Source organism: Prionailurus bengalensis, chromosome X (genome assembly GCF_016509475.1).
Source record: "Prionailurus bengalensis isolate Pbe53 chromosome X, Fcat_Pben_1.1_paternal_pri, whole genome shotgun sequence".
Taxonomy (NCBI): domain Eukaryota; kingdom Metazoa; phylum Chordata; class Mammalia; order Carnivora; family Felidae; genus Prionailurus; species Prionailurus bengalensis.
This window is the reverse complement of record NC_057361.1, coordinates 90,954,494-90,979,334: the sequence shown is the minus strand read 5'-3', so window position 1 is coordinate 90,979,334 and position 24,841 is coordinate 90,954,494. Positions and strand designations below refer to the sequence as shown.

Here is a 24,841-nt window from a genome sequence, read left to right as displayed (position 1 = left end):
CCTCTGACGCCCCTTAGCAGTTTCTCCTTTTCATTCTTCAGACTAAGACCTTGCTTTTGTATATGGTTGTGAGTAACCCTGGTAGAGCTGGACTGTAAGCACATGGCCAAGTACTTAAAGACAGATGGTAGAGGAAGGCCATTGAGGTATAAAACACCTCCGGGAGAAGCAGTCTCACAACAAACACTTTGAGAGTTGTGTTCATCTTTTATTTTTTAAACGTAATGTTTTGCCTTTATAGGGTGTTACATGAAAACATTGAAAATAGATAGATTTTTAAATATTTTTCAACTATGCTCTGTTTAAGCAAACACAGTATAGGGGCACGTGGGTGGCTCAGTCAGTTAAGCATCTGATTTTGCCTCAGGTCATGATCTCACAGTTTGTGAGTTTGAGCCCCTCATCAGGCTCTGTGCTGATGGCTAGGAGCCTGGAGCCTGCTTCAGATTCTGTGTCTCCCTCTCTCTTTGCCCCTCCCCCACTTGTGCTCTGTCTCTGTCTATGAAAAATAAACGTTAAAAAAAAAGAAAACGGTATAAAAAAGCAGCCTCCTCAGATGCTTCTTGTTTTATGGCATAAGACTGTAGAATAAGTTTTTGGGTTTTTTTTTGGACATAAGTGTTTCAAAAGTTTTGAAGAACAGGGAGTCTGCAAGTTGGAAGGAGGCCATTCTTACCATGAGGCAAATATACTTGAGTTTAATTTTTAAACTATAACTGCCGTTTGACCTTAAATTAAGACAGTCTGTTTCCATTGTGGTGTTTTACTGGTTTAACAATGAGAACATTTAAAGCAGCTGCCACCAATTAAAATGATTCATAAATGCTGGTTGTAAATAAATATTCTTGAAGTTTTAACTCAATGAAGTCAAAATTTTTTTAAGTGGCACTGTCGTTCTGGAAAGCAATTTGATAAAATGCATCAAGAGCTTTAAAAAATGTTCATACACTTTGATCTGGTAATTATGTTCTTAAAAAAAAACACCTTATCCTTAAGAAATCTAAGATCTGGATAAACTTTAATGCACAGAGATGTTCCCTACAGTTTTAACAAGAAGGAAATGATTGTCTAGATTATGGTACACCCATATGATGAAATATCATGGAGCCATTAAAATATTTTTGAAGAATCTTAAGCATGTAAGATAATGTTCATGCAATTCAGTTGAAAAACAAACTATCCAAAAATATACAGTATGGCATTAGCTATGTGAACCCATTTTCATAGAAAATGACTATCAGGAAATGTAAATTTTCATTTTCTTTGGGTTTGAGATTATGTGTGATTTTTATTTTCTCCTTTCTACTTTTCCATATTCTTCAACATGTTCTTATAGTGAACATGCCTTACATTTGTAGTAATTAAAAAATGTTATAGAAGTGTTTTGATCCTTTCAGTGGGATGCTTTTTTTTAATACCCAGTCCATTTATATGATCATGACATAATTCTTCGCAGATTTTCATCTTTATAGCACTTCTTTTTTCTAGTGTTTCATGTTTGAACCTTCTGTTTCTTTTAATTTTTATGGTATACACAGTGTCAACAATTGTATTTATGCTTGTGCTAGTTTCCAGGTGTTCCTCCTTAAAGCCAGTAATTCAGTTCCCAGTTGGAATACTATTTTTCAGGTGGTTTATATCAAACAATACACACACATTCATAGAATGTGATAAACAGAGGTGGCCCTGGGGCCACACCACAATACCAGGCTCCAAATCCTGACCCCACCACTTAGTAGCTACGGAACTACTGACAAGTTAATTGCCCCCTCTGATCCCCAGTTTATCTGTAAAATGGAGGGTAATACTAGTATCTTCCTCATAGGGTTGTGGTAGGGATTTCAAAGAATCCTCACATGTAAACACTTGAGAAAGACCTGCCACATAATAAATGCTTGGTAAAAGTTAGCTATTTTTAGTAGTGTGTGTGTGTGCGCGCGCGCACATATATAACCACATACATATTGTCATGATCACTTGCAAAATACTGCTTTTTATCTGGCTTTTATTCCTTTATACAGTTGTGATTTAAAATTTTTAATCTAATTGTCTCATTTGTAGGTAGAGTTTGTTTTCCTGTTATGCTTTGAAATTATTTTTTAAAGCTCCATAGAAATCTTATTGATTTGTCTTGCAATCACATTTTCCTTTTCCATATTTGGAATTGATGATCGTTCATGTGGGCTGGATGGAATGAAGGTTGGCTTTGTTCTAGGTATAAAAGAACTTCCATTTACATACAGATAGTTGATGTACTCATTAACAGTTATTCTCATTGGTTGAATTATTTACCTTCCTTATTAAACACCACCTTAGAGAAGGAGGGGATGGGCAGTTAAGTAGGAGCTACCCCGAAGTAATAAAACTACATTTGTTTCATTGGAAACTCTATAATCCAGATGTCTCTAATTCATAAAGATTTTTTTTAATGTTTATTTTTGATAGACAAAGCACAAGTCGGGGAGGGGCAGAAGAGAAGGAGACACAGAATTTGAAGCAGGCTCCAGGCTCTGAGTGGTCAGCACAGAACCCGATGCTGGGCTCGAACTCACAAACCGCGAGATCATGACCTGAGCCGAAGTTAGAGTCTTAATCGACTGAGCCACCCAGGTGCCCCTGGATGTCTCTAATTCAAATTGATCCTCTCATATTTGGGGTGAAAAGAGAGCTGCCTTTTAGGGAATCCTGCATTGGGCTAGGCACGTATATTATGCAATTTTGTAGTCCATATGAGAACTATTTTATTATAAGTAGAACAGTCATTCGGCAATTTTGTTGTCGTATGCTACAAAATGAGAAATGTATTCCTATAGATAACTTGGATTTAAGTGATTAACTGTTCCTTATAGCTAATTACAATAATGTTGCCATTGCTCGGTTTCATTTCTTTAAATTAAAAAAAAATTTTTAATGTTTGTTTATTTTTGAGACAGAGACAGAGCATGAATGGCGGGGGGGTGGGGGTGGGCAGAGAGAGAGGGAGACACAGAATCCAAAGCAGGCTCCAGGTTCTGAGCTGTCAGCACAGAGCCCAATGCAGGGCTTGAACTCATGGACCCTCACGGACCCTCACGGACTGTGAGATCATGACCTGAGCCAAAGTCGGTTGCTTAACTGACTGAACCACCCAGGCACCCCTCGGTTTCATTTCTTTAAAGAAGAGGTGCTTCTGTGGCATGTTTACATTGGCAGAATGAGGAAAGACGCTGGGCGAGTTTGAAAGCATTAAGCTGGTCACTGAAGAACTGTTTTCAGATAAAAAGATTTTTCATCAGTCTAGCAGTAATCAGTGGAGACATGTAGAGTCCAGAGATCTGCATCTTTAACTGGAAATTTGGTTAGTGTTTAATGTCAAGAAGGGGTGGGAGAGGTAAGCCCGATGAGAAATTACATTTTCCCTGGTCTTTGGTTCTACAGCTATATAGAAACACTGGATTGAGCGTGAGGTTCCATAGGTGATTTTTAGATCTAGAAGTAGAGACAGCTCGAATAAAATACTTTATATCTGTCATATTTATCTGAAAAGCAAAGGCTTGGGGTATTTTTGCTGGTTTTAAAGAAGAGGACTAGGTAGGCTCAAGGGGAAAAAATTAGCTTTCAGAGATGAGCATGTTCAGTGGCTCACGCAGGTGGCAAATCTTTCTTTCTTGTATTGCTGTAATGAGGCTGAGTAGGTCACCATCATTTCCAGACCCTGTGCACCACCTTTGGCTAATCTGTAGTCTTCCATGTACCTAGAAGTTCAGCTGGAGGCTTTTTAAACCAGAGTATTTAAATATACAGAGGAAGTTGTTGTACTGGCTCTCTTTGGTAGGGCTGCTGTGTTCCTTCTTATCTTCCCAGGGAGTTTGGTCCCTTTGTTTAGCTTCTGTTTCATTTGTTTACAAAGTTCTAGGCTTTGAAGTAGGCAGTTCTATAGGACTATCTAAAGAGAAGTGTAAGGCAAGAAGGTCAACAATTATTCTTCTCATTTCACTACCTTATTACCTCGGTTTCTCAGCCAGTGCCATTCATGGATTTTGCTTTTTTTCCCACAGGCTCTGCCCTGGCTCCCGTACTGCTATCCTAATTTTCTGTGAAACCTTGTTATTTTGCGCCTCCCAAACTAGAAGCTGGCTCAATTTCCTTTTTGAACATCAAGCTATCATGATGTTGCCTGATGTGTTGGTTGTAAAATAATTTTTGATGTAATTTCATGGCACACACCACATGATTTTTCTGTTTGCTCCACCATAAAAGAAGTTGGTGTATTTGAGTTCCTTGTTCTTAGGTGACTGCCCTTCTATAGGTATGGCTTTGTGATTGCAAGAGTTGTACTGTTAAGACTATGATAAACTTTGTGTTATCTAGTACAGTAGTGAGGTAAATAGCTGTGCCACTAAATTGTTTAAATCATCGTAGCTGAAAAAATAGCCCTGTGAATATAGCAATAACAAAACAAACATACATCAGACATCATTCGTGATTATTAAAAACTTCCTCAAGACTTTTTAGGTGTTGTAAATAAGGCTGTTCAGATTGCATTTACTTTTTTTTTTTTCCATTTTAACTTGTATGGAGGGAGAATAAGAGGAGCGAGTTATTTTTGGCATCGACTTAGAAATACCAGTGTGACTGTTAACTGACACTTGCGTCAAGTTCAGTTTCAACCTGACGGTCTTGATTTTTTTTTTTTATTTCATTACTCTGGATTTTAGAGCTGTTGAGTTGATATTTTTTTAAGATTGGCATCTGTAACCTTTTGGTTCCGAGCAGTGCGTTGCCCCTGAAATTGGTTGAGTCACTTCATATTCTTCTAAGAGTTCACCACCTGTCATAGCTGAAGAGATCTGTCCCTTTTACTTTCTGCTTCCCAATCCATTTTCCTGTTTACTGTGGACTTTATTTGTGGGAGGCTTTTTTCCACATTTAACATGTGAAGCCTATTACAGAGTTTGACCCTTAAAGTGACTCAGTTTTAAAAGTCTTCGGGGGCACCTGGGTGGCTTAGTCAGTTAAGCATTGGACTTCGGCTCATGTCATGATCTCATGGCTCGTGAGTTCGAGCCCCACATCGGGCTCTTTGCTACATCAGCTTGAAGCCTGCTTTGGATCTTCTGTCTCTCTCCCTCTCCCTCTCCCTCTCTCTCTCTCTCTCTCTCTCTATCTCTCTCTCTCTGCTCCTCTCCTCACATGTGCACGTGTGCACACTCCTCTCATAAGTAAACATTATTTAAAAAATTAAAACAATAAAAGGCTTTGGGAGTTCCACTTCAGTGCAAGAAGTTGTAACTGATATAACACTTGTTCCCTTCTGCCTCACGTACCCTGTAAACCACCAGGAACTGGACAGAAGATATTAAACAACTGTTCTCAGATGTTGGGCAACAGGTACCACAGAACTGAGAAAAAGGGAACAAATGAAATGAACCCTACAGTCACTCTGGCTTTTTCCCTACAGGCAGTTTCTGGACCATAGCATTGTAAGAGGGAACCCAAGCAGAGCCTGCAGTGTTGTTGAATTGATGAGACAGAGATAGAACTCCGGGAGGTCTAGGTGGCAGGAATTTGTAGAGCAGAGGACTGGAGGTGGGGACCCACTCAGAAATAGCTCCAGAAATCTGCATAAATGTTCCCTTTATCTTTGGCTGAATATGAATTTGTGCATGTGTTGGGAGAACCACCATGGGGCTGGGCAAAAAACAATTGCTCAGGAGCTAGAAGTTGAAAATTTACTGGAGTTCATACAGGACCGAGAAATATTTGAATTCTTACAGCAAGAGGTAGGAGACCTTGTTGAACACCCAGGTATTAAACAGAGACCCCAGGAAGGTCATACGTTAGTAATAGGGTGAATGTTAGCCCTAAAGTAAAGGGTACTCGGAACCCAAACTAACAAAACTTCAAGCCAAGCTTTGAAAAATAATTAGCTACAAATAATTTAGATGCATGACAAAACAAACTTCATTTCTTTGAAGCAAGACAGTAAAATCAAAACACTCAAAAATATAATGATTATAATATCAGATATCCCCAAAATTATTAGACAGTCCAAGAAGCATTAAAAATGTGACCCATAATCAGGAAGAAGTCAGTCAATAGTAACAGAACTGAAAATGATGGTTATAGAATTAGCAGATGAGGAATTTAAAACCACTATGAAACTATGTTCAACAATTGAAAGAAAAGCTTGAATATAATGAGGAAAGAAATTGAAGACCTATAAAGAACCAAATAGAAATTCTAAAACTGAAAAGTATAGTATATGAAATGAGAAAGTCACTGGATGAATAGCAGATTAGATTGCACTCTGGAAGAAATGATCAATGAATTTGAAGATCTAACAATAGAACTTATCCAATCTAAAACAGACGATGGAAAAAAAAAACAAAGAAAAAGAGTTTCAGCAAACTGTGGGACAATGTCAAGTAGACTAGTATACATGTAATTTGATTTCCAGAAGGAAAGGGGAGAGAAGGATAGGTATAAAAAAATAGTTGAAGAAATGATGGCTAAAATACTCCCACAGATCCAAGAAGCTCAATGAACTCTAAGTGGGGTAACCACAAAGGAAACCACACTAAGACTATTATAATTGAGTGCTGAAAACAAGTGTTAGAGGGAGCATTTGAAAAGAAGAGGAAAAAAGAGACATATTACATACAGGAGAACAAAGATAAGAGATCCTGTATACCTCATCAGAAACAATGCAAGCAAGAAGACAGTGGAAGGACATCTGTAAGGTGCTAAAAGAACAAAAGTACTGTCAACCTCAACTCCTGTCTCCAATGAAAGTAAAAAATTAAAGCAAAAAGAAACAAAGGTGAAATATATTTTTTTCAGACAAACAAAAACTGAAAGAATTGTCACCAGCAGACCTGAACTACAAGAAATATTAAGGGAGGTTCTCCAGGATGAAGGAAAATGATTCCAGATGGCAATCTGGATCTCTACAGAGTAATGAAGAGTGCCAGAGAAGTGCAGTAAGTGTGGGGTAATTAAATAAAGACTTTTTCCCTCATTTTAAAATGTCTTTAAAAGTTAAGTGATTGTTTAAAGCAAAATTAATAATCTGTTGTGGAATTTATTTATAAGGTATATAGATCTAAAAGATATGATAATAGTCCCAAGGGATGGAAGGAATGAAATGGAAGTATGCTGCTAAGGTCCTTCTGTTAAAAGGAGAGCAAGGAAAAGATGGGGAATGTAAAAACAAAAATATAAATATGTAGACTTAAACACAATCATTTCAAAGTTACATTAAATATAAGTAGTTCAAATATTTATGCAAAATGCAAGACCCAACTATGTATTATCTATAAGAAACCAACTTTACGATTAAAGACACAGGTTAAAAATAAACAGATGGAAAAAAGATATGCAAATGCTAGTTATAAGAAAGTTGGAGTGACTGTGTCAATATGAGACAAATTAGACCTCACGACAAGCAGTTTTACCAGGGAGAAGGAGGGACATTTCATCATGGTAAAGTGGTTAGTTCATCAAGAACACAGCACAATACTAAATATGTGTGCTCCTAACAAAGCTTCAAAAGACATGAAGGAAAAAAAAAAGATACAACTGAAAGTATAAATACACAAATCTACAATTAGATTTGGATATTTCAGTGCCCTTAACTCAGTAATTGATAGAATATGTAGACCAAAAAAAAAAAAATCAGTGAGGAGTTAGAAAACCTGACCAACACTACTATACCTAATCAACTGTATCTAATTGACATTTATGAAACACTGGAGCTAAAACTACCAGAATACATTTTCTTTTCAGATTCACATAGTGCATTTACTAAAATAGACCACATTCTGGGCCATAAAACAAGCCTCAGTCTATTCAGAAAAATTGAAATAATACAAAGTATATTTTCTGACCAAAATGGAATTAAATGAGAAGTCACTACCAAAGGGATAGCTGGGAAATTCACAAATATTAGGAAATTACACAGTACACCCTAAATAAACCATGGATCAAGGAAGAAATTATAAAGAAATTAGAAAATATTTTGAACTGAATGATAATGAAAACACAACATTAAAATTTGTAGGATGTAGCTTGCACAGTGCTTATTGGGAAATATATAGCTTTAAAATAAGATCTAAAATCAATAATCTAATAATCCACCTTAAGAAGCAAGAAAAATGAGGAGCAAATTAAACCATAAAAGGAATAAAATATTAGAAGAGTAGAAATCAATGAAATAAAATATTAACAATAGAGAAAAATCCATGAAACCAATAGCTAGCTGTTTGAAAAGATCGATAAAATTGATAAACCTGTGGCTAGACTGATACGAAAAAGATAAAAGCACAAATTACTAATATCAGGAAGGGAAGAATAGACATCACTATAGATCCTACAGACATGAAAAGGATAAAGGAATGTTGTGAATAAGTTTATGCCAATAAATTCTACAACTTAGATGAAATGGAAGAATTCCTTAAAGGATACAAATTACCAAAATTGACTCAAATAGAACTAGAAAACCTGAATGGCCTTATTATCTATTAAAGAAGTCGAGTTTGTAATTAAAAATCATCCCATAATTAAAATCTAAGCTCCAATGACTTTAATGTGAATTCTATCAGATATTTAAGGAACAAACCAAACTTGTAGAAAATAGAGGAGGACAAAATTCTTCCCAACTCATTCTATGAAGTTGGCATCACCATGATATCAAAAACTGAGAAAGCTATTACAAGAAAAGAAAACCACAGACCAGTATTCCTTATGTTTATATACACAAAAACCCACCACCAAATATTAACAAATTTAAAAAATTAACCTCACAGTATACACAAAAAATAACTCATAATGGATCATAAACCTAAATGTAAAAGCTGAAATTACCAAACTTCTAGAAGAGAATAGGATAAAATATCCATGGCCTCTGGATAAAGATTCCTCTATCAGACACAAAACATGAACCAATAAACAAAAATCCATTAAGTTAAACTAAATTAAAATTGTGTGCTCTTCAAAAGATACCATTAAGAAAATTAAACGGCAAACCACAGACGAGGAAAATATGTTTGTAATAGACATTTGTGATAAAGCTTGGTATCCAAAACATACTTTTTAAAAACCTACAACTCCTGTAAAAAGAAGACAATCCAATTTAATTTAAAAATGAGTCAGGGGTGCCTGGGTGGCTCAGTCAGTTAAGCTTCCTGACTCTGGCTCAGGTCATGTTCTCATGGCTCATGAGTTTGAGCCTCACGTTGGGCTCTGCGCTGACAGCTCTGAGCCTGGAGCCTGCTTCACATTCTGTGTCTGCCTCTCTCTCTGCCCCTCACCTGTCTCTCTCTCAGAAATAAACATTAAAAATTTTTTTTAAAATGAGTCAATGAAGTTAAACAAGCACTTCCCAAAAGAAAATATGTGAATGAATAGTAAGCATTTGAAGAGATGTTCAGTATCCTTAGTTGTCAGAGAATTGCAAATTAAAACCACAATGAGATATCCCCTCACACATTAACTTGAATTAAAAAAAATACTGAGTGTTGGTGAGGATGTGTAGCAACTTGCACACTCCTACAATGCTGGTAGGAAGTGTAGTTGGTATGGCTACTGGAAATTGGTACAGCCACTTGGCTATTTAAATAGTTTGGTCGTTTCTTATAAAGGTAAAACATACACCTACTTATAGCCCAGCAATTCTCTTTATAGGTAGTTACCTGAGAGGAATGAAAACTTACATTCCCACACAAATTTGAATGTAGATATTATCATAGAGGCTTTATATATGATAGCCCCAAACTGTAAGCAAACCAAATATCCATCAGCCACATCCAAATTGTGGTATATCTATTCAGTGGAATACTACTCAGCAATAAAAAGGACCAAACACATGCATGAATGTCAAAAGCATTATTTTAAGTGGAAGAAGCTAGACCCAAGAGAGTGCATGTTGGCTTATTCCATTTATATGAAATTATGGAAAAGGCAAAACTATAGGGACTGAAAGCAGGTTAGTGTTTGCCAGAGTCCAGGAGTGTGGAGAGGGACTTTATTGCAGAGAGGCACAAGGGAACTTTTAGGGGTGATGGAAACGTTCTGTAATTTAATTGCACTTTAGATTATGTGTATGTACACATTTGTCAAAATTCATTGAAATTCATTTTACATTTGAAATGGGTGCTTTTATAGTATAGAAGTTCTACTTTGGTGGGAAGTAGAAATAAAGGTAATTTTTTAGAAAGCACTTTGGAAGTGAGGATGTCAATTCCATGTTAAAAAGAAAAAAAAACAAACCCTCACCCTCTTGGGCATTTCAAAATAGAGGTTCTTGCAAGGTTGAACTCTTTCCTGCAAGGTAAAAGAGGGGAGGGGACAGGGGAAGGTAAAGGCAACCTAAGCAGCCCTGATACAAAATATGGTCTCAGTTGAGTGCTTTGCCCCTAGATCCTGCCTTTCTTCTAACCCCTAAAATGAGAGAATTCCTGCTTGCAGAATTCCTGCTACAATAAGCTGAGTCTCTCCAGCTCTTTTCTCTCAAAGGAGCAAGTAATCCAATTCAAGGACCTTGAAATCAAAACAGTTAACCTTTCTAAACCCCAAAAACTTCATAAACAACTACATCACAGATTTATTGCAGGTCTTATGAACCTGACAGATTACACTGGATCTCCTTGGAATGGGCAACAAGATGGAAATCTAGAATGAAGGAGCTAGATAGATTACTTTACAGCCCTTTTTATATTAGTGTTTAAATCTTTCAGCCTATTTATTTCCTATCTATTTCTGGTAATTAAGTGGGTTCTGAGGATAAGACAAGATGGTAGAGAAGCTAGATCATTAGCTGGGAAGTTAAGATACAGGTGAAAAACAAAACACAACAAAACAAAAAACCTTTAGTTGTTTTCATTGTTTGAAGTATTGAGTATTCCCTAACCACCCACCATACGGGTTATAAAATGGAACCAAACATTTGGTACCAAATACAGTTCCATAAAAGTTTTTAATTGGCATAAAAAATAAAAGTTGACTGTATCAAAGCATTCTAAAACCCCTGAATCCAGTTCTCCTAGCTCTCTTAGTTTTGCTTATATTGAGTTTAGAATACATAAGACTTCATTAGAGGGTCTTTTTTTGCCTGGTCTGTTTTATATTAAAATAATTAATTCTTTTCATAGTAAAGGCAGAGTCTCTACCCTTAAAGCTCTTTGAGCAAATTGCTTCAGAACAGGAATTCTGAATATAAATTATTTCATTTTGGAAATCTATAGCAATTTGTCATTTAAAGTTTATTTTATGAGTTTATGAGCCTCATCCTTAAGGTGCTACCTATATTAAGTTTAATACTCACTGCAGTATAAACTAAGACTAGAAAATATGTGTAAATTTAGTGTTTTTTTTTCCAATGCAGGCAGACCTTCTCATCTAATTTGGGGCCCTAAAAAATAAGACAGGCTATCTCAATGTATCAAGTCTGAGACTGAATTTGTCTTTTAACTTTTTTTTTAATGTTTTATTTATTTTTGAGAGAGAGAGAGAGACAGAGTACGAGCAGGGGAGGGGCAGAGAGAGAGGGAGACAGAATCCACAAAGCAGGCTCTAGGCTCTGAGCTGTCAGCACAGAGCCCAACGCGGGGCTCGAACCCGTGAACCACAAGATCATGACCCCAGCCGAAGTCGGACACTTAACCGATTGAGCCGCCCAGGCGCCCCTGAGACTGAATTTTTTTTTTTATGTTTATTGAAAATCATTGATTTGGTCTTGCTAAAAGGAAGAAATGGTTCTTTCAGGTAGGAATTTGGCAGAATCAATCTAATCCCTTAAAGGATGCTTGTGATTTGGCTAGTTGTTTGCTGGTGATCATTACACTTGATTTATAAGACACACACACACACACACACACACACACACACACACACCATTCAACCTTCCCAGTCATCTGTAAGACTTCAGGCTGTCTCTCTTCCTCTGGCATTTGCCAGTTAAATTAGCATTATAAAAACGAGGGAGGGATATAATGCTGCCATGATAGAATTTCTGGGAACACCAGGCAAAGTACTGAAAGGTTGGTAATTCCCGATTCCCATTTTCAGATATTTGTGGTCTTCTCTACTAACCCATGCTGTCTGTTTATGTAGGGTCTCCTTATTTTCCTGAGCCCCACGGGATACAGGCTATTTACAGAAGTTGGAGAGAGAGGAGTATTGTATAAGGCTGCAATGATGATTTGGTGTTTTTTCCTTATCTGCAGTAAAGGATTGGTGAGGAGGAGAAAAGTGTAAGATGTATTGGAACCTTACCTTCTCCGCTCACCCTCCCACCCCCATTTACTGCCTCCTACTGTTCTCCTTTCAGGGTTTCTTAATTTGAATTTCAGATTATCTGGAAGAGTTAAGCCTCATTCATCCATTAATGATTCATTCATTCATTTAAAAGCCTTATTAAGTAATATGAATTAAACAGATCAATACCTAGCTTGGTAGTTGCTAACCAGTGGTAAATGGAAATTTTCATATGGCGGGAATTTTGACCTGGCAGAAATTTGTAGATATTAGAACACTTGACTTTGATCCAGGGTGGCTAGACAGTAGGAAAAAAATGAAGGAAAAAGGTTGAGAGGGAGTCAGAAAGGGTGTTGGGAGACCCCCCAAAGATAAAATAGTAGGTTTTGCTATGGGCTTCTAATGGGAATAGTATAGAAGCTTGTAAACTGTATCTAGTGTTTCTGGGCTGATCCAGCATTTCTAGTTTGTCCTGATATCTTAGCTAATCTCTCCTTTCCTGGAAGGAGGAGAATGAGATTTGTGCTTACATGTTTACCTCTGTCATATTCCTAAGAATTTCTTATTCTCCAGTATCTTAGAAGACATCTAGCCTTGCTACTCACAGTTTTGTTTTCCTGCACAAGTAAGAAAATTTGGAGTACTAGCCAGATTTTACAACTAACTAGCAAGGTGACTCTGCACTTAGTCTCCCTGGATCACTTTTGTTTTTCACCTGTACAATGAAGAGGAAATAGGCAACCTCTTAAAATTTCTTTCAGCTAACAACCTTAGATAATTATATAAACTTTGAACTATGTGCTCAAGCTCTTGTAGGGGGTTGCTATGGACTGAATTGTGGCCCCACAAAATCAATATGTTGAAGCCCTAACCTCCACTCTGATGGTATTTGGAGATAGGGCCTGTAACGAGATAATTAAGGTTAAATGAAGTCATAAGGGTGGGCCCCTGATCTAATGGGGTTAGTGTCTTTATAAGAAGAGATGCTAATTCTCACTCTTTCTGAATGCTCGGAGAAAAGGCCAAGTGAGTACAAAACAGTCCTCTGCAGGCCAGCAAGAGCTCTCACCAGAAACAACCCTCTGGAACCTCGATCTTGTACTTTCCAGTCCCCAGAACCATGAGAAAATAAATTTCTATTGTTTAAGCCGCCTGGTCTGTGGTAGTTTGTTATGGCAGCCCAAGTAGACTAATACAGGATTTAACCACATTGAGTGCCTTTTTACAAATTGAATCTGTAGTTTGTATGACTTGTAAATGAGATATGTCACTTCCCTATGCTGAAACAGGAAGTGAAATGTTTTAACCTGGTGGTGGAGGAAAGACTCCACCATTTCTGTTTTCCCGTGAGCTCCTAAGTTCTGGGGCAATTATGGTATTGAGTTGGGTGTTATGAGTATTTCAGTTGGATTATTGAACTGCGTAGCAGAACCTGAGCATAGTTGAGAAGCAAGCATTCTTTGATGGCAAAAGAAAAGAACCATAACTAGGTAGCTTCTCTTTTCCCATATCTGTGTATAATACGAATAGCCTTGTTGAATACTCCGTTGTAGTCAGTAGCGTTAGACTGGTGGGGATCGATACCAGATTGTTAACATTACTAACTAAAAATCTCATTCTAGGGAGAAAAAATTGCCAGATCGGGGACTTGCAAATGTCTAAGGCTATTTTGTTTTCACCTGTTTCTGCCTTGGTATGGAGGAGATTTGTGGTAAAATATTATTAGGTAAATATACCTTTTTCATAGCTGTACGTCTCCCACAGAAATCTGTCTTAATCTGTTCTGGTCTGCTTCAGTAGTATCAAAAGAGGGATGTGGGAAGTGGCATGCAGCTTGGACTGGGAGTATCCTGTTCAGATTTACTTTGCTTTTCTGTACTTTTGCTCATTCCATGCAATTACATTTCCGTGAGAGCCACTACTATTTGACCTGATGGTATTATTGGCTGCCAGTTGGCAGAGAGGATTCACCTAGATTAGGTGGTTACTTCCTTTTCCTGTCTGTAGACTTGGAAAAATGGAGAGAGTTTACTTTCCTTCAAAAGGTTTCTCAGAACGTAATGGTACAAAATGTTCACAAGTAGGAAAATTCCTTAAAAAGCTCTGTCTGGTTACTCTCAGATAAACATTTCCATTAATATTTCATTTCATTTTGAGCCCCCTTCTAGTTTGTGGTATTTTTTTTTAGTGTATGTAGGTGGCTTCAAACCATATGGTAAAAGTATTTTCCAAAAACATTCAATCTTTGTCTTACTCTGAACTGTTTTCCTTATTTCCTTGTCACCAAGCAGCTCCTCTCCACAGGCACAAATCCCTTTTTCTACGTTGATCTATCTCTGATTATGTTGATGTGGTGCGTCCTTTTGGGAACTCATACATGTTTAAGTAACACATTTAAGAATGAAATTGCCTATTCCCTCTGTGTATTGGGAAAAGAAAAATTTTTGTTGCTATTTTTAGGTAATACGGATTGAATGTTCCCATCGTCATTGCCCTGTACAGAGTCATTATCACACACAAGATGCAATCTCGTGTGCTCAGTGATGTTTATTCTGTTTCAGTCTACTTGAAAATTCTTTACTTCCCAAGTTCTTTCCCCCATCAGATGTTGTGTGTAGGTATTTTGGTTTATTTTAATCCCATGTATGTGTTCTTTTTAAAAATCCTCCATTGAAGAATAATCATAATACAATACTCTATTAGCTTCAGGTATGCAACCTAGTAATTCAGTATTTACAGACATTCTGAAATGGTCACCACAAGAAGTCTAGTTAGCGTCTGTCACCATACAAAGTTATTACAATATTATTGACTATCTTCCCTATGGTGTACATAACATAGCCTTGTACCCTGTAACCCCCTTCACCTGCTTCGTTCATCTGCCTCAGCCCCCTTCCTTCTAGCAGCCATCAGTTTGTCCTCTGTGTCTCTGGGTCTGTTTCTGTTTTGTTTTGCTTGAACACGTACGTGATCTTTATAAAGTACACCAGATAAGCATTTGTAAATGAGAAATTACAGCCCGAGATTTTGAAGGCATAGTTTGATTCTGTCTACCAAAAGGCTGGTTTCTTCCATCTTCAGGCATCTATCTTAAACACAGTGCAGTTATAAAGTAGCAGCCTCTCCCATCGTTGACACACACACTTCCCCATGATACCAACCCCCAGAGTGGATGTTGCCCCGGGGCAGGTAAGGAACAGGGGAAGTACGGACAGTTCTGCATCTGCATTACCTGTTGTGAGGTAAAGAGAGCTCTTGAGAGCAAATAGTCCGCAGCACCTAAAATTCATAAAATGTTAAATCTGAAAGAGACCATGGCATGTTCTCGAGATTCGCAGACTACTTTCTGTTCCCTCAAAGTGCTGTGCTCTATTACATCTCCATGCCCTTGCTGATGATGGAAAGGAGTACCTTTTCTCCCAGGCTACCTGGCTTACCCTCTCGCACCCCTACCCCTTGAATTCAGCGATAGCATAGCATTATAAGAAACCACATATAACTTTCCCTACTATGTGTCTTGAATGCCCTCCAATGTAGTTCAGAACCTAGTGATTAATTTGTATTTTTCTTCTGTTTACCCTTCAAATTTTGAATGAGTAGATGAGGATTATAGTAAGAATGATGTGCATATATATTTTAGTGGGATAAATAAGATAATTGAAGGGAAAGCACTTTTAAATATATTTTTTAAGTTTATTTATTTCGAGAGAAAGAGAGAGACTGAGGGAGTGTGTGAGCAGGGTAGGGGCAGAGAGAGAGAGGGCAAGAGAGAGAGGGAATTCCAAGTAGGCTCTGGTCTGTTAGCTCAGAGGCCAACGTGGGGCTCAGTCCCAGGAACCATGAGATCATGACTTGAGCCAAAATCAAGAGTAGGTTGCTTAACTGACTGAGCCACCCAGGCGCCAGGTAAAAGCACTTTTAGATGACTTTCATTTCTCAGGTTTTTGATAGGGAATGAATTCACTCATACCTTTAGGTTTCTCAAGTCACCGAGGAAGAGAATATACCACTTAGTTCTGTGTCGTTGAGAAGCCATCATGGTATTTTAAAGACATGTTCGTATATGCGTTACAGTGTGATTCACTTGATTCTGAATCTGCCAAAGGACGTGTTATGTAGAGATGATTTGTGTAGGTGCTGTTATGGGAGAAGATTGGTATCTTACTGTCTGTGTAATGGTTGCTGACAGCGACTCTACCAAATTACAAAGTGAGAAGTAAAGAGATGAAATTCACCTGTAAAGAAAATATGTGGATTTTAGGATAGTAGTATTCGTATGAGTTAAACATTTAATTCTCGTCTTCCTGATAATTCTTAGTTAAGAGCAGTTAGAGAAATGGTCCCACTGGAGCATCAGTATCTTGTCTCAGGTTATTAGATGTTTAGGTACATATGAGTGGAAACAGGAAACCTGGAATCTTCTGTTTGCTTTTCATCTTAGTACCTTTAATGTAGGTCATCCAAAACTTGAATACTAACATTGATAATAATTTGGCCTTATACTTAAGTCATTTTTTTTCACTTCCTCTGGGCATTTGGTTCTTGGAAGAAGGTAGTACTTAGTACTGTTCCCTGCTTTGTATACGTTGTTTATTTGGGAACCTGTCTGCCCTTGTGGCTACCTGTCAGAATTCGGCGTTATTTAAATGTTTGAGATGAACGATTGAAGTACTTGAACAGGATCTTTTCTCTCAATTGCTAACTAGCGAGTACTTTAAATACAGAATGTGTTCTCCAACTCGAAAGCATATTATTAGAAATATATGACATATGGTATGTTCCCCTAAAATTTAAATTTTTAGAAAGCAGAAATGTATTATATTATACCAATAATACTGTGAATACTCAAATTAACATGAACCACCCCCAACTCTAGGGTAGTTCTCTTTACACAATGTGCTAAAATGTGTAAATTAACTTACTTTATAAAAAGTGACATACAGAGTTGCTTCTAACCAGAAAAGAATTGTTTTTACACTTACCCATTAATTGAGGCCGTCGCTGGTTTGCTGCAGCATCCAAACATCTACTGTACTAAACTTCATTTAAAACTATATTACTTTCTTGATGCCATTGTATTTGATGCTTGAGAGATTGTATTTGTTGACAGTAATTTTATCTAAAAGTTAAAATAATTTTTCTGGTTTCAGAGCATTACTTTGTTAATGTTTGCTCTTGCCCTTTACCTCTCCAAACCCTACTCGTTTTTTCTGGGCCAAGCTGAAGATAATAAAACTTGATGAAATTTTCTTCTGTCCCCGTAGACTAATTTATGGCATTTTGGGCACAGTTGAGAATACTTATTTTCTTTTGCCTTGTGTTAGTTAGCTGTGAACATGCCTGCCTTCTGTACTGGCTCCTACGACTATGCTTTAGGCAACCTTGTATTTCCCATAACTGCTTTCACAGTACTTTGCCCTGATATATTCAGTATTTGTTGAAATTTGGGTGGTGTGGGTTTTCTGTTGTTGTTGTTGTTGTTTGGTTGGTTGGTTTCTCTAAACTGGACTTAACAAATCAATTAGTAACTTGAGGTTTAAATGAGGATTCAGGCAGTCAGCCATGCTGGCGAAGGCTTTATAGTCAGGACTGCCCAGGTTGATGTTCCTATTTCATTATGAATTAACTGTGGAGCTGCCTCATCTGTAAAATAGGAATGTTGGTAATAGCATTACTCAGCGTCTGAGAGTTGTTGATGAGGATTAACGTAGGTAATTTGTTTAAAACATTTATTGTGCTACCTAACTTATAGGCTACACTCAATATATTCTAGCTATAGTTATTGTTAAATGCAGTCCCATTGGGCTAGACCCAGCCCCTTGGGGGCCTTTCATGTGGTCTTCATATCTCAGGCACTTAACCCTGCATATAGTAAATATTCAGTAAATAACTTGCTTGAGTTGAATTGATTGATTGACCCTATTTTTATCTTCCATTACAGCCCACTGTTTGTAACATGGAAGATCGGTCGAGACAAAAGATTGCGTGGATGCATAGGTACTTTTTCTGCCATGAATTTGCATTCAGGACTCAGGGAGTACACACTTACCAGGTGAAGACCAATTTTCGTTACCTCTGCTTCTACATTAAAAAAACAAAACTTATGAAACTTGAACCTGATACCTTCTTTGCCTGTCCTAAATTGTCAACATTCTTGACTCCTTTCACATCAGATTTTTTTCTTCTCTTCAACCATTTACCTGATCTCTGGTGAAATGTTATTGCTACATATTACCATAATATAAAATACCGTGATTACATGTGTTCTGCCGTAGACATTGTGAAGTGTTTACCTTCAAAGGCCAGCTTTATTTTGTATAACTCGAAAACAAGTGGCCAGATGTCAGCGGCTTACCAAGATGTATTATTTCCACAGTAACACTGGGTCTCCTTTCTTAGGCTCTTTAAAAATTGTTGAAGTCTATTTCATCATATACATGTTGTTACATACCTTTATGTACTTTTGAAATGAAAGAGGGGACCTAGGAAGAAAGTGATACCGCAGCCTGGTAGCCCTAAAATCATTCACCTCACCCAGAATTAATTGTAGCTTCCTTATTTTCGTTTCCTCTAACATGAGGACAGAGTCATGAATGCCCCATTGCAGTTGCTAAGACTTTGTCTTTAATTTCCAAACTCACAAAGAGCTATCGAGCATGCCATCTGATATTCGGGGGTCCAAGTTTATATTTGTTCCAAAATTATTGCAAAAGGAGAAAACTCCTTAAATAATAAGCTATTAGTAAAGGAATTTCCTGTTTTTGCTCACATTTCAGGGTGATTATCTGATAGTTTCTGTGGCTGTAATATTGTACATGTATCTGTCCAATAGGAAATTGGTCCCTACTGACTACTGGTACTTGGGGTACATTGCTTAACCTCCAATAGATAAAGTAGTAATTACAGTATTTTGTTCTATCTACTTCATAGGGATGTTAGGGAGGTGTCAGGGGAATGTAGTAGTATTCAATCACTGCTTTGCTTCTGGATTAACATTGTGGAACATTCATTATTTTATTACAGAATTGCATAAATGTAGCTCATAGTACCAATTCATAAAGTGCTGAAATGTAGCTCATACTACCAATTCATAAAATGCTGGTAACTGAGTTTAGTATTCTTATATTTAAAGGTGTAGCTCACAACTATACTGTTTTCTTAGCTTACAGTGCAGCCCAGAAAGAAAAGCATAGGCATAGAGGGTCACCTTCATTTTTAGACCGACACAGGTATTAGAATTGAGTGTTTGGACTTGATTAAAAACCTACAGGTAGTAAAGGGGTCAAGACACACATTCTGGAAATGACTCGAACTTGCTAAAGATAGTGTAAATGCTGGCTGAAGCAAGTTGGATTTTTTTTTTCCCTGACCTGAAATATCATGGACTCATTTTGGGACTTTAGCAAATTCTGCCAGTGACTGCTTCTTTGGGACAGGTACATATGAAATTACTCTTTTAATAGCTAATCAGAGGCAATTTATTATCCCTTTCCAAAAATAAGTTGTTATAAGGAGCCCTGGTTCCTTGGTTATTGCTTTGAAAAAAAGGATTCTGTGGCCAAATTGAGTTTGGGGAACACTGGCTAAACAAATTTAAACAGCTGTGCTCACTGCAGGACTTCTTAGAACCTGTTATGTTAATAGTGTTGTGGACCTCTAGGAGTGAGATCTAGAATGTTGTGTTTCCCAGACTTCCACTTTTTTGACCACAGAGCCCTTTTATCCTCCCACTCCATTCATTGTCTTATGCCATTAGTATCCCAATGAGCACATTTTCAAAAACGTAAGTCTGTCATAAAATTACCAGTTTTCTTTCTAGTTGGGGAGTCTGAGTGGAGAGTATAGAAAGCCTTTGTACTTTGTAATGAAACTGTGGCAGAAATCCCAGTATCAAATATTACGTACTTTAGAAATCCTTAGTAGCGGTAACTGTAGTAGCGGTTTGGTTTTGTTTAAAGAAAATACGAAATTCTTTTGCCTCCATTGATAAGAAGGGATGAAAATATTCAACTTCTCCGGACTTGTGGATCTGTTCCCTAGGGGTATTGCCAGAAGAATTATAGTGTATTTTTCGGACAACAACGTGATTCTGAGTGAATCAGTCAAATAGTTGAGCTTGGAAATTTGCCTACATTTGTATACGTCGCTAACCTCATTGCAGTCTGTGGCTCTTCCTGTTTATTTTTCACCTTTTTTCTCATGTTTTTTACACAACTTCCTGAAATAGCATATGGCAAACAAGACATACGTATGTACGGGTGTGTGTGTGTGTTTTTTCATATTTGTCTGGCTCCATTCCTATTGCTTACATGACCATAAGAATGGAGTTATTTGGAAGAGGGAAACAAAAGAAAACACTCCTTATAATATACAATTGCTCTTTTTTCTAGATTCATCTTAGAGTCAAAACTGTGGAGTCATTGAGAAAAGCTGCAGTATAATATCTTTGGGTCCAATAGGGGGCACTTATCATTGCTACAAGCTGCTGTTGATGGTATTATTATTAATAGCTGCCCATTTATTAAAACTTGCTACATGTTGATACTGCACAGGGGCTTTGATTTATATGCATGCTACTCCCAACTCGTAGGTAGTAATAACCATGTTTTAAAAATGAGGAAACCGAGATGTGCAGAATTTAAATAACTTATCCACTCCCACATCTGGTAAGTGGTAGAACCAGGATTCAAGCCTAGGCCACCTGACTGCAAAATCCAAGCTCTTAACCATGACATTTAAGAGAAGACAAAATAAATTGTTCTGAGAAATTACATTTTGCAGCTTTGTCATGAAAATATTGAACTTGAAAGAGAGTTACTATAAATTGTATAAATCATGGATTGATAATTCTTCACAAATTCTAGATAGGAGTTAAGATTGAAATTTTGGAACATTATGTCAAATTCCAGAAAATCCACAGATGGAATTATAAAAAGTATATAACACAGGGCTGTATAGACTAGCTGGAAGAAAACTAACTTGGATTAATACTGTAGACAAGGACAATGCTTATTACAAAATTATACCTCTATATGATATAAAATTATACTCTGGCCACATGTAAATAATAGACTAGACTTTGAGAAGAATACATTTTTTAAAAATGTAACAATTGGCCTTGAAGTTTGTTCTTCAATCTTAAAACCCCATAAATCACAAAATTTACAGATGGAATGAAATGAACTTTGGGCTTTAGGAATAAAAGGGAAGGACAAAGCAAGATAAAAAATAAACGGTGAAATTGAAGATTCACTGGGTAGAGATGTCTTTTTTAAAAAAGTAGAATATCTGGTTTTCTCTGTCTTCATCTGTGATTCGGTAGACTATTATTTTCAGGATATTACTCAGATATACCCTTTTTTATTATGAAATATATATAATGTGAAATTTACCATTATAACCAAATTTAAGTGTATAGTTCTGTACATTGATATGCAGCCATCAACACCATTCATATCCAGAACTTCTTTATCCTTCTCAACTGAAACTCTGTACACACTGACTTCCCATTTCTTTACCCCCCAACCCCTGGCAGCCATCATTCTACTTTCTGTCTGTGAGTAGGACTCTTCTACATGCCTCATATAAGTGAAATCATACAGTATTTGTCCTTTTGTGATAGTCTTATTTGGTTTAGCATCATACCTTCAAGGTTCATCCATGTGGTAGCATGTGTTAGAATATCTTTCCCCTATAAAAGGCTGAATAGTATTTCATTCTATGTATCTACCACATTTTGTTTATCCCTTTATCTGTGGGCATTTGTGGGACTTCAACCTTTTGGCTATTGCAAATAATGCTGGGGTGAACATGGGCATACAAATATCTGGTTGAGTACCCTTTTTTTTCTTTTCTTCTTTTTTTTAATGTTTATTTATTTATTTATTTTGAGAGAGAGAAAATCTGAAGCAGGCTGCATGCTGTCAGCACAAAGCCCAACGCGGGGCTCAATCCCACAGACTCTGCCGAAATCAAGAGTCAGACATTTAACCAACTGAGCCATCCAGGTGCCCTACCCTTTTTGTTCCTTTTAAAAAGCTAACCATTTTATAGAAGACAGTGATCTAGTTTGTTTGTGGTCCCTTAATCTCTAAAAGCTAAATCTAAAAAAGGACCGCGTACTTTTTAAATGAAATGCCTATCCTCGATTAAGTATTTATAAACATACAGTTTTAAAATTGAACACCTGTCATAGTCAAGTTTTATGTTCTCCTAATTGAAACTTTGATTATAGACTGAACGAAAAACTAATAAATAGGCTAATTTCCTCCCAGTTGTAAAAGTGCATAATTTCTGTATAGACAGCAGAAAGACTTTGTGAAGACTTATAACGTAGAACCATTAAATAGACTATTCCTTCCTTGTCCTTGGAGACTAAGTAAAAGCAGGAAAGATTAGAGCAAATAGGAAGCAGGATGGAGAGCTCAAAATTACTGATAGAAGTTTATCCATGGTGACATACTAAAGCCCACAAATTACTATATTTCTTAGTGGTCAAATCTTCAAAGTAGAAATATTCCTTGTCCCAGCTGAAGAAGAACACTGTCTAGTATTTGCCAAGCTACTTGCATTTATGGCTGTTACATGTTAGAAAGCAGAGGCAAATTTATTTCCTCTCTTTTAGTACTTAGAGTATATACTTTAATATGGAAGAGAATCACAACTAATATAGATGAACACAAACGTCTCAGACAAAGAAGATTCATTAACATTTTGGCCATTAAGTTGCCCAGCAAAGTGTAGGTCTATTTCTTTATGTAAATTCAAGTTGGTGGTAATTCTTCTAGAACATATAAGTGATTAATAGATGTGCTCTTATTTCATAAAACAGAAATGTGGTCTACCATTCAAGGTTAACAGATCTTTCTTTTTGTTTACTCTGTTGTACTTACACCTCTTAGCAGTGAAATAATTATGCAGGTGTGTGGGCAGTGTCTGGAGCTTGATTCTTAACAAAGCTACTTTGTTGCATTACTTAATTCTGAGGAATTAGCCATGGAGGTTTGTTCTTTTCTAAGGAACAGGGTGACGACATAAAAGGTGATGTGTCTTGTTTACGGGTTTGTTTTGTGAGAGTGAGGTTTGTTTTGTGCATGCGTGTGTGTGTGTGTGTGTGTGTGTGTGTGTGTGTGAGAGAGAGAGAGAGAGAGAGAGAGAGAGAGAGCGATCGATTGCATGTTACAAATGTTCATTTTCTATTAGGATTTTTGACCTATTAGAAATAGCTAACAGACCTACTATATTACTTTCAAAGGTCCTGGCTAGATTGGGTTCTTCTGGGTGACTAGATTTGTTGTAAACCAAATTTGCTTTTGTATTTAGTGTTATGATCTGTCATTTTTCTAAAGCAGTATGAGTTTAAAACCACTGTAAGCAGCATAATTATATTTTTCCCTCTCAGAGTGGACTATTTTGTCATCATTCTTATTGATTATTTTAGGTAACTGGACTTGGCTCATGGAGAATAATTAGTTTAAACAAGCCGCCCCCCCCCCATTTAATATTAGTCCTCATGGTACCATCACTCAGATTGATATTTCTTATGAGAAGAAAAGCTGTACATGAGTCACTTCTAACTGCACTATTGTCACGGAAGCTTATTCTGGAGATAGTAAGGCCAGACTGTTTTTGGCAAGTGTCTGTGGCGACTCCTGACTAAAATACACTTTTTGGAGAAGTAAATTAGACGCATCAAAAACACTGTACAAAAATAATTAGCTCAATTTGCAGCCTACATTTTGGTGCCTGTTTACAAAAGGCAGGTTGGCCTGACTTCTAAAACTCGTACCTAATTTGTTAGTTTCAGTGTATAAATTACCAAATGAGAAATTGTTTCTCAGATTTCATAAGCATTTAATTTAAGGTGTAGTTTGGAACCTAAATTGTTATATACCCTTTACTCAAAATTATTCATAAGTTAGCATGGCTAAATAGAATCTGTGGAAATCTGGAATCCTCTTTCTAAATGCTAGTTTAATGCCCTCTATCATCATTGCATATTTGTGCTAAGGTATAGAGATGTGGCCAGCAGAATGTGGAAGGAGAAACTAAAGAATAAGAACCATTCCCAGTATGGGTAATGGCTCCTGAATTAGAGAGAACTATCTGAATTCATAAAGCACCTACTACCACAGAAATTAAGTGTAGTGAGTATGTCAGATTCCCAATACCTTATCACATCTTTCAGATCTTCATAGTCTCCAGCTGGAATCCCCGGGTGGCTTTAAAGAGCTACAGGCACGAAAGGCCATCTGTAAAGAGCTGAAGGTGGAGAGAAGCTGAAAATAGGCTTTTGTGATGTCAGAGCTCTTGATTCTTGGCCTTTCATAAGAAAAGGGGAAACTACAAGGAATTGACCCTATTCTTACATCTATCTATAAACTTGACTGCTTTGTACTGGGAGGCTGCTATTTCCCCTTTAATCATGTTTAAACAGTTCATCCTGCAAATCTGGTCTAAATTTTGCCTTAGAAATTTATAATATAGTAGGAAAGGTAAGTTATATAAATAATTATAATCTGAGATAGAAAGTGAAATTTGCCAGAGTCAGAGGTGGCACTGGATAAACAGATACTCTGCATCTGTAATAAAAGTAGAAATGTATTTA

At 37.0% G+C, this 24,841-nt stretch overlaps 1 protein-coding gene across 1 annotated transcript in view; it reads left to right on the top strand.

The window, feature by feature from the left end:
* Positions 1–24,841, top strand: part of AMMECR1 (AMMECR nuclear protein 1) — a 111,605-nt gene that overhangs the window by 32,911 nt on the left and 53,853 nt on the right. The window contains exon 2 of the mRNA XM_043570999.1: positions 18,176–18,286. Within this exon, the coding sequence (XP_043426934.1) occupies positions 18,176–18,286 (111 nt within the window). The remainder of the gene's footprint in view (positions 1–18,175; positions 18,287–24,841) is intronic.